General features: G+C 38.5%; 2 protein-coding genes across 2 annotated transcripts; one reads left to right on the top strand and one right to left on the bottom strand.

Moving 5' to 3' along the window:
• Positions 1 to 870: 870 nt before the first annotated feature.
• KTI12 (KTI12 chromatin associated homolog) lies at positions 871 to 1,856 on the bottom strand. The gene is given in 2 exon segments (XM_026682837.2): positions 871 to 1,232; positions 1,235 to 1,856. Coding segments are annotated over 2 exon segments (765 nt in total). The 3' UTR covers positions 871 to 1,089.
• An 89-nt stretch (positions 1,857 to 1,945) lies between these two features.
• On the top strand, positions 1,946 to 14,404 carry ANGEL2 (angel homolog 2). The gene is made up of 9 exons (XM_026682850.2): positions 1,946 to 2,550; positions 4,945 to 5,351; positions 7,225 to 7,481; positions 8,136 to 8,205; positions 8,989 to 9,410; positions 10,151 to 10,277; positions 11,426 to 11,489; positions 12,615 to 12,778; positions 13,978 to 14,404. Exons 2-9 carry the CDS (start codon positions 4,952 to 4,954, stop codon positions 14,127 to 14,129), a joined length of 1,656 nt encoding a protein of 551 aa, XP_026538635.2. The 5' UTR covers positions 1,946 to 2,550; positions 4,945 to 4,951; the 3' UTR covers positions 14,130 to 14,404.
• The last annotated feature ends 447 nt before the right edge of the window (positions 14,405 to 14,851 follow it).

Here is a 14,851-nt window from a genome sequence, read left to right as displayed (position 1 = left end):
GATTGCTCAGTGACTTCTGCTTCATTCAGTTAAAACTAGATGAGGAATGGCATCATGACAATAAGGTTTGTAATATATGAATTTGTCAGATACTTAACACTCATTTAATTGCCATGTATCAAAACACCGATTCTCTTTACTGAGAAGTGAACAATAGTTGTTTTTACTTAATCACACTCATCTCAGCACATTTAAGACAACTGTTTAAGGAAGGTTATGCTAAAACTTAGAACTAAATCCCAAGTTAATATTGAAGCTATGTAGCACTATACACACGCACATATAAGTTTGTAAAAACTTTTAAAAGGGAAGATAAAAATACAAATAAATATAAAATAAGAAAAAAAGAAAAATCAGAAAAAAGCTAACAGGTTTAGAAAACAAAAATAGAAAAAAAAATACACTCTTTTCATAATCTCTCAAATCATCAAAACATCATCTAGTCAACAGTAAACAACTAAAATGGGAGGAATAGCCAACCATTTAGAAATTAGATCTAGAAGGATCTTGACCGACTTCAACTCTGGGCCTTATCCAGCAAAATGGAAACTCATGAATGCAGCTTTGCATAAGCCTTCTCAGTCAACATCAATGCAAACTTACAGCTCTTGAATAAGTTAATCACACATACAAATATTATAAGCACAATGTAATGTTCTTTGTGTAAAAAAAATAGTTATATTAAGTCCAAATGTATTTGATAAACACATTTTTCAGGATTGCACTGAATTTTTGGTTAGAAAGCTGAATGTGTGAACTTCAGTCACTCTGTTTCTGCCAAATTCACCCCATGGGAATCACTATGAATGTTGAAATCTACCAATGAACTTCTTTAAACAAGGCACAATATAAAAATAATGACAACTGCAATTCAAATATAAATAGATGTATACTGAAAAACATCATTTTAAAAATGTCTTCATCTGTCTTCATCAAATAGTTTCAAAAGCAGTCTATAAATTCGGTAAGTGACAGAATTCTTGTCCAGAATTAAATAGCAAAAAGTATCTAAACGAAGCGTCCTGCCCAAGTCCATCCTCCATACACAGAGCTGGGCCAGCAACTGCTACTCAGAGGAATCTGCTGCGCTCACTGCAGGTTTTGACTCAGGTACTGAAGAAACATGCCGCCCAGCTGGGGCAGATTTTGTTCGCCTTCTCCCGGGTGCATCTTGGCATAACTGAGGAACTGCCTTCGCAGGCGGCTCAGCTCAGCCAGGCTGACCGGCCTGTTAAGCGCAAGCCTAGAGGCTCTCGGCCGCCTCCTGCTAGCCCATCCACCGCCACCGGAATGAACTGTCCGGCCTGGGCGCCGTCCCTCTGAGCAGCCATGACGGCAGCCAGCACCTCTTGGGTCAGGCGGTCGAGTTGATGAAGGAAGCCGGCGGATTGGAGCGGCTGGGAGCGCGTGGACTGGTTGGGAGGAGGCGGGCGTCGCTCCAAGAGGGCAGCGCGGATCTCGGGCAGGGGCAGAGGCTCGGCGGGGTCCTCGGGCGCCAGAAAGAGAGGCCAGTCCCAGCGGTTTTGCGAGTCCGGCGGCTCCAAAGGAGGGCGGTCGGGAAGCGCGCCACCTCCCGGGCAGAGCACCAAGCAGTGCGGGGTCTCCGCGTGCTTGCTGAGGCAATATAGCTCGTAGCGGAAGCTCTTCAGCTCGCTGCCCGCGTCGACGATTACCACGTCCCGCTGGTTCAGCAGACGCTCGGCCGCCGCCCGCAAGGCAGCCCGGCCTCCGGCCACGTCTGCCTCGGACACAACGAAGGCGCGCCGTTCGCCTTCAGCGACCAAAGCGGCGCGCAGCTCTTCGGCGCGCCGGCTCTTGCCGCTGCCCGGCAGCCCGCAGAGCAACACCAGCGGCATCGCGCCTTCTTCGCTCACTCTGCCGAGGAAACCTCTCGGTCTCTCATTTCTGCTTCCGCCCAACGCTGAGATGGCGACAGCGACGTTTCCGTTAAAAACAAGAGGGTTTTTTCGAGTGCGCTTTTCTTTTCCGGTTCCTCCCCTCCTCCAGTCACTTCTTCGAGATTTGGCCTTCGGAAAGACGAAAGAGATAAAATAATGAAGAGTAGTTTTCCGGTTCAAACTTCCTGCCTCGCAGCAAACCTTTAGATGAATCCATCCGCCCGCCACGAAATGACCGTTAAAAGAGTTAAAAACTAGTCACCTCTTTGATCCTTCAGCAGAGCTGGGGTTCCCAAGCAGTTTCCTAAACGGGGAAAATAGGAGGGGTTTAAAGAACCCCAAAACAGTTTCTCAACGGCTTATTTTTCGTGAGTCTACGGAAACGTGATCGAAAGTAACGCCCGTGGAAAAAAAATAAAACTACAAGTCCCATGCGCCGAAGCGAAAGCAGAGGTGGGGTGGGGGGAAGAAACAGGTGTGCTTTGTTCTGCGGGAGGAGTGGCTGGTTGAGAGCGCGCGGGGGCCTGACTCCTGATCGCGCGCGGTGAATGAAAGAGGCGGCGGCGGCGGCAGCAGCCTGAGATGACCCGTCGGGCGAGTGGCGGTGGAGAGCAGAGGTCTGGCCGGGAGAGCGGAAGTGGCCCGCTCGGAGGTAAAGATACGGACCTCCCTCGTGGCCTAGGACAGGCTCCCCGAATCTTACTGCCGTCGGATATGTTGGACTACAACTCGCATCACTCCCTTGATATGAGTATGGTCACTGTAGTCGAGCATCACCGGGAAACGCTGGCCAGAAGGATAAGGACTGCCCCTTCGGATTTCACCTGCTTGGGGGGGATAGTGTTTTCTTGCAAGACATCATCAGTGCTAGCATGTTACCTAGTTTGGGTAATGAAACGTCTGCAAGAAAACAAGCTCAAAGAGCACCAAGGACCCCTCATGTCGCCCTCTGATCTACAAATACTCTCCTTTATCAATAGGCTGAGTTAAACGTCTGTAGAGATTCTCAGTCATCCAGGTCATGGTTGTCCCAAAGGTGTTTTTTTCAGGAGGCAGCTGGACTTCCTTGTTTTTTTTTTCTTTTGAAGACATTTTGCTTCTCATCCAAGAAGCTTCTTCATCTCTGACAGAATAGTGGGAAATGGAAGGATTTCTATTCCTTGCAGACAGCTGGTCATTTGCATCCTTTTAGAGGGTCCTTGAAGCACTTGGAGATTTATCTTTGTCCTCAGGGTCACCTGAGTATAATATTCCTGGTTCCTGTAGTTGCAATTTTTTCCTCTGGAAATCCATTCCTACCCCCACACCATTCAAAGGGTGTTCATCCCAAATTGTACAGCTACAATTCTGCAGACTTTTAGCTACACACCCTGCATTATGCAGTCATTCTTAAATTATATTTGTGTTCAGTTTGAAGGGTCTATCATAATCACCAAAATGTTTCAGGAAGCAAACAAAAAAGTTTTTGGGAAAAAAAAGTTTTATTGTCCAGTGTTATGTGATTCTAATTGAGCTTGAGTGCTGTATAACCAACTCATTTAAAAAAAGACTTTGGGTATCCACAAAGTTTTTATGGCATAAAAATAATGTCTTCCCTAAATTCCTTTTAAGATGAAGGCTGTGGCTTGGATCAAATTTGTATGGCAATATTTAGTGTAAGCATGTTGTTAATGTCATTTTGTCAGCAGGTGCCAATAATTTTCAAGCTAGCACCAAACTAGGAATCCTGACTCTAGTCCTGTTATAATATTGAAACACACTTCCTCTGTTTGTTGTAGAATATAAATACAAATGTTGTAAAATACAAGTTACAAGCTCCAAGTCTGTAACAAAACACAATTTAAAAAAAAATTAATTTAGCCAGTTTATTTTGCAAAAAACTTGTATTTCAATAGACATTACTTTAAAAAAAAAAAAAGATCCGGGGTGGGGTTATTCACACATGATTAATTGCAAACAAGGAGGTACTGTTTATTCACAGTCTTGGAGTTGGCACATTGGTGTTGCCCATCATGTCAGGGCTAAAAAAGAAATGGTATCAAGCTAAAAAGATATCCAAAATTGTATTCATACAGTTACTATCATGTCTACTGTACTTTAGTTCAAAAAGATACTCAGATTGTAAATGAAAAGACCTGTTACAAATGTAGCAGGAGAACAAAATGTCCAGCATTCTGTACCGTCTGTGGGCAACTAGAAAACAGTAATATACAGATAATCCTTGACTTAAGACCACAATTGGGAATTTTTGTTGCCTATCATGGAAGTTGTTAACTTGCACTTGATTTTTTGATCTTTTTTACCATAGTTATTAAGTTAATTATTGCAGTTGTTAAGTGAATCATGTTGTTAAACAAATCCAGCTTCTTCCAATAACTTTGCTTATAGAAAGCTGGCTAGGAAGGTTGCAAATGGTGGTCACATGGCCCTGAAATGCTGCAACCATCATAAATATATGCCAGTAAGTGCGAGAACTGGTAGTAAGTCACTTTTTTCAGTGCTGTTATAATTTCGAACAACCTCTAAACAAATGATTGTAAATCAAGGAGTACCTGTACCACAAAAAGTATGTGAAGGCAGAAATATTTTCCCACTGACCCAGCAACTGGCTTCTACCTATACTTTCTAATACTGAAATATTGATGTCAGTAAGTGATGCTTATGCACTTTCATAGACAGCTATCTTAAACATTATACAAATGACACCAGTCTAAATTTTTAGATAATTGTAGCAATAGCAATAGTATTTAGACTTATATACCGCTTTACAGTGCTTTACGGCCCTCTCTAAACGATTTATAGAGTCAGCATATTGCCCCCAACAATTTGGCTCCTCATTTTACCCACCTCAGAAGGATGGAAGGCTGAGTCAACCTTGAGCCTGGTGGTATTTGAACTGCTAAATTGCAGGCAGACAGCAGAAATAGCCTGCAGTACTACACTCATTGCACCACCTTTTCCCTCTTATCCTTCTCCATTTATTCTTTCTCCTTTCCATTTTAAATTTTATATTACAGAAATCTAACTACTGTTGCTTTTCTTCTAGATATCCCATGCTGTCCCGCCACGTTCACAGGCTGGTTAGAGATTGGGGCTTTTACCAGAATCATCTTCAAAGATATCTCCAGAATGCTCAAGCTTTTCAGTGCCTGAAGTGTGTGAAATACTATTCTTGGGCTTGCTACCCATACTTGAAACTTCAGAATTTTGGGGAGAATTTGAGACTTCCCCTATTCTGGAACTTGCAACTTTCTCCCAATCTCTGGCAAAACTATTCCATTAATTTTTGTACAGCAAAAATGAAATCCGAGGACTATGAACCAGTTTGTAAAAAAAGAAGAGATAGCGAAGTGCAGGACATTAGTTGCAGTGTTGAAACAAAAATAAATGTATCTTCTTTAAATGAAAAATCATCATCTCCACTTAAAGAAGAAAACACTCCAAAACTAAAAAGTAAGATGGCATTTTATTATGTTGATTGTTTGTCTTAATAGGATATGGATAATTAGTTGGATTATAGAGAGAATTTGAATACTCTTGTCTAATTTTTATGATTGCCCAACTCTGGATAACGAACAGAATAAAAACATAATCAACCAAGAACCCCCCCAAAGGAACCCCCCCAAACCAAGAAAAGAGCCCCATGAAAATCTCAGATCATACACAATGCACATACATGAGAGCCCTCATAACTAATATTCCTGAGCAAAGAACCAAGTCTTCACAGTCTTCCTACAGGCCAATTGGGTTGGGTCATCTGCATTTCTGGGGACAGGTTGCTTAATAGAGCACGTGCAGGTGCCTATGAGAGGAAAAGGTATACTTCCTGGGATCCATCAGGTGACACAGCTTCATCAAAAGACCCAGAACATTCCCACTGCGAGATCGAGTAGGATGGGCAGAGATCAGTGGATTGGCAGTCCCACAAGTAACCTAAGTAAACAGGTCCCTAATCCAACACATTGAGTGAGACTTTGAAAAAGATAAGTTGTTGCCTGATGCCTGCTGTAAGTTCTTTGGAGGAACAACAGGATGCCATCTGATTTTAGTTCCTCAATTCTTCAAGTACACTGACTTGCATTTATTCAGATTTTTTTTAAAATTCATAATTATCTTATTAATGTGTATATTTTTATTACCTCTCCTCCAAAGAATCCTAATTACTAGAATTATGTGTAGATATCCCAGAGTGCACTTTTTGGGGTCTATGAAATTATTTCTTCTTAAAGATACCCTGAGGAGTCTTTTAGATAATTTTGCTATGCTATTACTGTTAATCTTGTCATCACTCCTTATCACCCATCCCCTCCCACTTGGGACTGTAACTTTGTTGCTTGTATACTTATGATTTATAGTGACTGTTTTCTAGTATGATTTGATTGCTTATTGTACCTTATGACTATCATTGTGTCGTACCTTATGATTTTCGATTCTTGATGAATGTATCTTTTATGTATACTGAGAGTATTTACACCAAGACAAATTCCTTGTGTGTCCAATCACACTTGGCCAATAAATTATTCTATTCTATCTATGCTATGCTATGCTATGCTATGCTATACTATGAATAAACATTTTTGATAATAAAGATGCACCCATCTTTTTAAATGGGAGTCAGTGTTAATGGAAAATAGCAGTATTATACAATAAGAAAAAATAATCAACTTGGCATCTTCTAGATTTCTTCTTGATTATTGTTAATGCACTGTCCCTGCTATGCATCTGGTAATTAGATCAAAATTTGATTAGATTTATATTAACTTACTAGATCTATAATTAATTTATATTTATATTTATATTATTTATATTTATATTTATATTTTATATATATATAAATAAATAAAAGCACAACTATAATGACCTGGGAAAATACCCGAACAAAGCTGAATACCATACATGTAAATACCCGCGAAAACTTAAGAAAACATATATGTGTGTGTGTGTCTAGGTGTGTTTGGGTCTTTTCCTGTGTAAGATTAAGAGTATCTTGGCGACGTTTCAGCGAGATCCCACTCGCCATCCTCAGGCTGATGCTTTCGGCTTCGTGCCAGTGCAAGCAGTGTGTGATCGGAGCTGCCGTCTCTCTATAAATACTGATGATGGGGGCTGGTGTGCTGGGCTGGTTGGCTGCGCTGCTGCCTCTTGATTGGTTGATGGAGTTGATGTTGGTATAATGGGCTGTGTGATGGCCTTGTGAGTTTTATTGTGGAGATATCCTGGATCTTGTGCTGTAAAACAGTGCCACAATAAAACTCACAAGGTTTTATTTTATATATATATAAAATTAAACCTTATTTCCATCCTTTGATTTATTGTGTTTTGCCAGGATTGATCAAGAGACATTGGGAATACTTTTGCCATCAAAGCAAAAAAACAACAATTATTGGAGACAAGATACAGATCAACCAAGATGATAAAGACCCACAGGCAACATTTGATTTTACTGTAATGTCATACAACATTCTTTCCCAGGACTTATTAGAATACAATCCCCACCTTTACAAACACTGCCAGCAGCAAATACTAGCTTGGAATTATCGCTTTCCCAACATTCTTGCCGATATCAAACAACTTGATGCAGATGTAAGTAGAAAGCTGCCAGTAAAAAAACTGATCAAAATAAATGCAATAAATAAGAATACCCGGTGTGCTCCAACTAATTTCCCAACTCCTGTGTCTAGGAACAAATCCAGGCCTTCAAGGCCTTTCAAAAAGCCAGCAGGGTCAGGAGGTATGGTGTTTCAAAATACACTTCTCTGACAAATCTGACATCAAAATGAAAGTTTTTTTTTCTTGAATCTTGACTTATTTTCTTGCAGCACAATGTTATTTATGCTTACTTAGAAGTGGATCGCTTTCAAGTGGAAGAACATTGGAAAAGCCAACCCTTTTGCAGAATATGTATTTATTTAGCATTGTGTGCTACCCTAAGCCTAGTAGTATTTACATAAATGTGCATAGCATTGTGACCATGTAACCGCCCCATTGCTTTTGCTGGAAAAGCTATATGTATATTAACTCTATCTCTCTCAAATCGGTAAGACTTGGAAAATTTTTAACTTTGCTTGGATGTATCCAGTCCTTTTCATCAATCCTTTTATTTAGTGTTAAATTATCTGCATTAATTTTTATTACTGTATTAATTAGAATTCAAATCACTTTTAAAATTGTCATAATAATACTGTTAGGTGATGACATGGCTCTTTCATTGTGGATCGCCTGTTTCTCCACCCACAGGTACTTTGTTTGCAGGAAGTCCAAGAAGACCAATATGGAGTAGAGATCAAACCAAGCTTAGAAGCCCTAGGTATTATACTTCCATTAAATGTAACCAAAAATATCCTGCATAGTAAAACAGTTAGCTTTTTTACTTAATTATAAAAATATATAGAGTACTCTTCCTTACTTTACACCCTGCGTTCTATTTATCCCCAGCCCAGTTTCAGTACTGAAAAGTGAGCAATTTGTAGGAAAGCAGCAGTACCTAATAGGTTTGCTCTCTTTTCTAATATAAACATAATAAATAATCCTATTAGCAAACCAACAAAGGCTTTTAATTATGTGAACATATACTATATATAATAGGTTCTTTTATGTGTCATTAATTCTTCAGAATTTGTTCCTTATGAAACATACATTCTGTCTAATCATTCCTGCCTAACCATGATGCTAAATTGTTTTGCTTAACTATTTTTGTTAAATCATAAATTTAAACAATACAGCCAAAAGATGAATAAAGGTAGATGCAAGCATTTCGTATTGACTCATCAGTACCTACATTACAATAATGATAATACTGATGAGGCAATATGAAGTGCTTCCATCTCCCTCTGTTTGTCTTTTGACTGTATTATTTAACTAATTAAAAGGGACTAATTGTTTTAAATCATAAATGCTGAATTGTCAGACTGTGCTAACCCCTGATTTCTTTACCCGTGCTTTGTTAAACCTACTGTAATGAATAGATTCACCTGGTGCCCTAAGCCAAAAGTAAACTGCATTACAGAATTATGAGGCATAATTCTTGCTCAATTTCTACGCTTGTAGTTTTTGGAAATCATGAAACTTGTCCTTTTCTGTTTTTTTCTAGGCTATCACTGTGAATACAAAATGAGGACAGGAAGAAAGCCTGATGGCTGTGCCATATGCTTCAAGACCTCCAAATTCAGTCTTCTTTCCTCCAAACCTGTGGAATTCTTCCGTCACAATATCCCACTTTTGGATAGAGATAATGTGGGGCTAGTTCTGCTCCTGCAGCCTCAGTTTTCCTACAAAGCCCCCACAGCCATCTGTGTGGCCAATACACATCTCCTGTATAATCCAAGGCGGGGAGACATTAAACTAACCCAGCTAGCCATGCTCCTGGCAGAAATTACCAGTGTTGCCATTCGTGAAGACGGGCGTTTTTGTCCCCTTGTCATCTGTGGTGATTTCAATTCTGTCCCTCATTCTCCTCTGTACAATTTCTTGACAGAAGGAAAGTTGAATTATGATGGTCTGGCAATAGGAAAAGTAAGTACCAGTTTGTGAAGCTGCTGTGAAAACAAAGGTAGACAAACAAGCGTCCCTCAAAATTAGTCAGCAACAATTATTAATTTCTTGCAAAAAGTAACAGTAAGAGTAGAGATTGCACTAAGGCCTGTGTGAATTGAAAGGCTTGAGATGAGGAAATGGAAAAATTCAGGGGAAAATGGGGAATCTCTCTTCTCCCCACCCACCCTCACACACAGTATATGATTAAAAAGTCCTGGAATTGGTTTCTTCCAATGTTTCTGGATTTTTCATTCCTTTCTCCCTTAGATCTTCCCCTCTCTAATGGAAAATAAAAAGGCATACACTTTAAAGTTTGTATACCATGCCTCGGCTTATCCTGATCTGTGACAAGAGGGTGATATATACAAAGGATCATTTGAAAGCAGAAATGAGAATGACAACAGTGCATTAAAGGATTGGTCCAGTAACACCTGCATACAGATCTTAGTCTTATGGATGCTATTATGAGCTCTTGGAGGAAAGCTTTGTTACAGAAGATTAAGACTATACACATTATACTTTGAAACAGACAAAGCATTTTTACATTTTAAATTCTTGAAATAATAGTCGGAAATGAGTATTAGAACCGCTAAGTTTATATGTGACACTAATTATTCTGGTGGGTGGAACACAAAGCTATGAGGATTGTTTTGAGAGAGCAGACTTACATTATAATTTCTAAGATTCCACCTACATCTTGTTTTGTTTTTGTTTTTAAGGTATCTGGCCAGGAACAGTCCCCAAGGGGCAATAGGATACTTCAGATTCCCATTTGGCCTCAAAGCCTTGGCATTTCTCAGGATTGTATGTACGAGGAACATCAGAAACGCCTAGTAAAAGAAAGAGGTAGATATTTTTTTTTTGAGACTAGGGAGTGGCTTTGTGAATATTCTTTTTCTCTCAAATATGAGTGTTAAGTGTTAAGAGGCTGAATGTTTGTACAGGAGCCTAGAAAGCAAATTTAATAGAACCAGGATTGTTGTTTTTTATAGTTATTCCAAGTGTTCAGCTGTAGGTATGGGCAACTTTTGGACAGAGTGGAAGGAGTCATAATATTGTATGAGTCTGTCTGAACATGTGCACAATATTTGTAGCTTCATGATAGAGTGTCTGCTTTACTTACTGAAGACCATTATATGAATTTTTGATTTATTCTTTTTTTAATATCAGAATAAGATGAAATTATTGGGGGGGGGGAATCTACCTAAAACTTTGGAGAGCCACTGCCACAGAAGAAAAATATTGGGTTGATCAAAGTTGGATAGAGTTTGAGGATCAGGACTTAACATTTTGAGGGGATCTGAGAGCCACAGAGTGGGTGGGCAAGACTGGATTTTTGTGACAAATTTTGGGGATTTTTAAAAACTAATAATGCTTGATGAAGCATTTAAGTAAGATAGGTGATTTTATAAAATCTCACTCGTGCTTTCCTGTAGTTGTAATGCAGTTTACATCTATTTCTACCTTAAAATTTATTCTACGTTTCATCTCATTGATTATATTTATAAGGCCCCTGGCATGCAACTTTAAAACAATTATATATACAAACAAAAAACAAAACCCAGGAATTCAGAAGAAAACTGTCAGTCTCTGAAAAGAGCCATTGGAATCACAAGAGGCCTGACACCCACTCCAACTCAAGGCCAGGGAGAAGAGCCAGACTTCAAGGGATCTTTTAAACAATGTGAAGGGGGGGGTGTCGATTTTGAGTTGATTTTGTCCCAGAGAGCAGAGAAGGCACTTCAGGAAACTTCACTTTTAATGCTAATCAATCGTGGTTAGAGGTGGTTTCTGCTGCAATGGGGCCACAGATGACTCACCTTGGGGCAGATAATTTTTGTAGAAACTGACCTTTCCAATTAATCAAACAGCAAGTTTTGAAGAAAAAAAAATCTACCTGAGGTTCTGAAAAAGTGAATGTTCAACCAAATAGATAAACTACCTGGTTCGAATGTCAGGTGTATATTCCTATCACCAGCATCTCTTTTTTCTAGAGAGCAAAGAGACTAAAGATGCAAGTTTAGAACAGTCAGAAGAGATCCTAATAATAGCAAAAAGGTAATTCTTCTCAATTTTTATTAATTTGCTTTTCAATTGTCAGTACTTAAAGCACCCAGATTTAGCTGGATTTTATAAATTCAAGCTTAAACTAAAGCAAAAACCATTCTAGAGAAATCATTGAACACAGACAAGGGAAGGGAAAGTAGCATATTTGTTAAGCCTGGATTCCCCAACGGGTGTTAAGGAAAACAAACTAAACAGAATGTGCAGCGAAGTCAGATAGGAAGACAGGTAAATGTGTGAGATAAGTTTTTTAGTTAACACGCAGTAAAAAATACAGATACGCTTGTGCTATCAAAAATATAGTTTATTCCATTTAAGAATTATAGCATAGTCAAAATAAACGGTCCATTAGTCATATATCATTTCAGTCAAGTCTTGTCGGGGATACTCTATTTGCAAAGTCCGTGTTGAATAGCCAATGTCAGTACACTTACAATAAATCAGTCCAATCTTTATCTTCTCTCCGTTGAGAAAAATCAACACTCCTTTTTCTCTCCCCGTTCCAGCAAGAATGCAGTCATCAATCCATCCAGTAATTAGGGATCAGTAAGCCAGAGAGAGAGAGCTGCAATTGCCTCGCTTCTTATATAGTGCTTTTACAACCACACCCTTAATTACATTCTTGCAGTTAAAGTTACACACACTTTAACTAACAAACCATGATACCTTATTTATTATTTTTACCCAAACCAGTTAGGGTAAACAATGTTATCCCTAACAATATTCATTCACCTTAATCATTAAGGGTAATTTAAGACATAGTGTAATTGGGGTCAATATGATCATGCTAAAACTGCAAAAGGAAAGAATAGAAAGATAGGCTTTCTCTGTTTCAAGTTTATTAAATCCTGATTAAACAGTATGGGGAAGATTTTCACTTAAAAGTATTTCAGGTTTGTACCCAGAGATATACAAAATCTTATATATCTTATAAAACCTAGGTTATTTATTCTGTGACAACTTGATAGCCGAAAAAAGGAAAATCAGCAGATGATCCTTTAAATGCTGGAGTAGAGGGGGATAGTTATGCTCCTGACTGTCTGCATAGGTAGCTTTTTATGTTGATAACTTAGATTTAGAAAGGAATATTCAGCTTTTTTATCACTTCTTCCATTTTAGATTGCCCACAGATTTACATCACAGCTTTCAATTGTCTTCAGTCTACTCTCATTATCTGCCTGACAGTGGAGTTCCAGAAGTAACAACCTGCCACTCTAGAAGTGCAGTGACTGTAGATTACATCTTCTATTCTGCAGCAAGGGATGATGTTACTCAGGAATCAGGTAATCAAATCTTGTATGAAACCTATGGCCAATTTGGTACATTTTCATCCATGGTGGGCCAAGTAAAAAGTGGTTTCTTCAGCTCCCTACAGCTTACAGTATCCTATAGACATAGAAGAGAGTTGATTTATACACAAGGCTGTATTTGAATTTTTGTATTGACTGCACAGATGGCTTGGTCCACATCCTAGCCTTGAATGAAGGCTTGCAACTTGCCAGCATTTTTTTTCCTTATCTTTATTGTAGTGAATTCCCTTTTTGCATAAATACTATCCTCAGAATGGTAGTGATCAAAAGTAAATCTAGCTGGCTCGTTCATATTTATTTTGCTTAAATTTAAGCTGCAAATGTGAACATGTAAAATTATTATGGCTTGAAAAAAATTGCACCCATGTTCTATTTTAATCCTGATAGTGTTTTTGTTTGGAGATAAAGTTATGACTCCTGCATGCTCTTGCATGCTCATATATTTAACAAATAATATATTCCGTAAAATGTGATCTGGTTTTGCTACTTCAGAAAATTTATATATATATATATATATATATATTTGTTTTCTGAGGTTCTCGTGGGTATTTGTATGTGGATCTTTGGTTATTCGGGTTTTCTCCCGCGTAAAATTGGAAGACACAAGCCTGAAGATGATGAATGAGACTTCATCGAAACGTCGCCTAGATACTTCCAATTTTACGCGGGAGAAAACCCGAATAACCAAAGATTATATATATATATATATATATATATATATATATATATATATATATATATAAGAGAGAAGAGAGAGAGAGAGAGAGAGAGAGAGAGAGAGAGAGAGAGAGAGAGAGTGTAATCTAGCAATAGAAAGTTTGACAATGATTCACTAGATGGTGCTAAAATGTTACCAGTCATTTGACCATCTTTTGGCAAGTAAACATGCTAAAACTCTTGCTATTGTTTGTGCATATTCCATCTGGTGCATCACACCTTCATTGGAAAGGCTTTTTTCATGTTATATCACATGAGGTCCGCACATCTGGATGTCCACATTGGAGAAAAGTACCCAGGATAGTAAATGCAATTCTTACTCATGTCAGACTCAGTGATAGCACTATAATATATCCAGATTTGGCCAGAGCTGTGACAAAAATGGAATTGCCTGGCAAGCAGTATCTATGTGTTCACACTATATATATCTAAAAAAGACTTTCTTCTTCTGACAGGAGCTGAACTTCTTTTCAGTGGAGGACTGAGTCTTCTGGGTAGACTGTCATTGGTCACTGAGCAAGATCTGTGGGGAGTCAATGGACTTCCTAATGAAAGCAATTCCTCTGACCATCTTCCTCTCCTGGCTAAGTTCAGGTTGGAAGAATAACTTTTGGATGAAAATAATTGGTGTCTTTTCTCTCCTTCTCTCATCTTAATTTTTATCAAATCCAGCAAAAATGACTGAAGATATTTTTAAAAGATCTGCTGTAAATTATCAATATCACTCACATAAAAAAGCAAGCTACTTTTCTGTAGGGATTTCTTTTTTAATAAATGAAAATATTTGTGCTGTATTTAAAAATGTATATGTAAATGTATATGTTTTCACAGAAGTGGTATAAATTACTTTTTAAAATAAAAAAATATTATTGCTATGCTGGCGTTTATTAGCATAATGTTATTAATTTTCAAGGTGAATAATATAACACATATCCTTATGTTCTTCCATGGAAACAGATCTCAGGTTATCTTTAATTTGGCCTATGGGAAGTCATAGATCATGCAGGTAGAAACAAAAATGGCACCGCTTTCCTTTACAAGGAAAGGCAGCAAACAACACCACCAATAGGTGTGGATAGTTAGCATTACAGATAAGTCTGGGACTACTTTTACTGCCAACCCACCATTACTATAATTGCATCGCAGCCCAGCCTTGTTTCGTGGATCCAATTGTTGATCACATCGCTTGAGGGATACTTTAAAACCTGGCATGTGAGACAGCTTCTGGAGACATACCACCTGTCTTAGAAAGTAGGAAAGCAACTTTGGATGCTGTGTTCATTTAAAAGACAGTATAGTTATATACAAATAAAATATTGCTAAGTACTG

Source organism: Notechis scutatus, chromosome 1 (assembly GCF_049901735.1).
Source record: "Notechis scutatus isolate UNSWTSFEM ecotype Mainland chromosome 1, rNotScu1.2, whole genome shotgun sequence".
NCBI classification, from domain to species: Eukaryota; Metazoa; Chordata; class Lepidosauria; order Squamata; family Elapidae; genus Notechis; species Notechis scutatus.
This window is presented reverse-complemented; position numbering and strand designations above follow the sequence as displayed.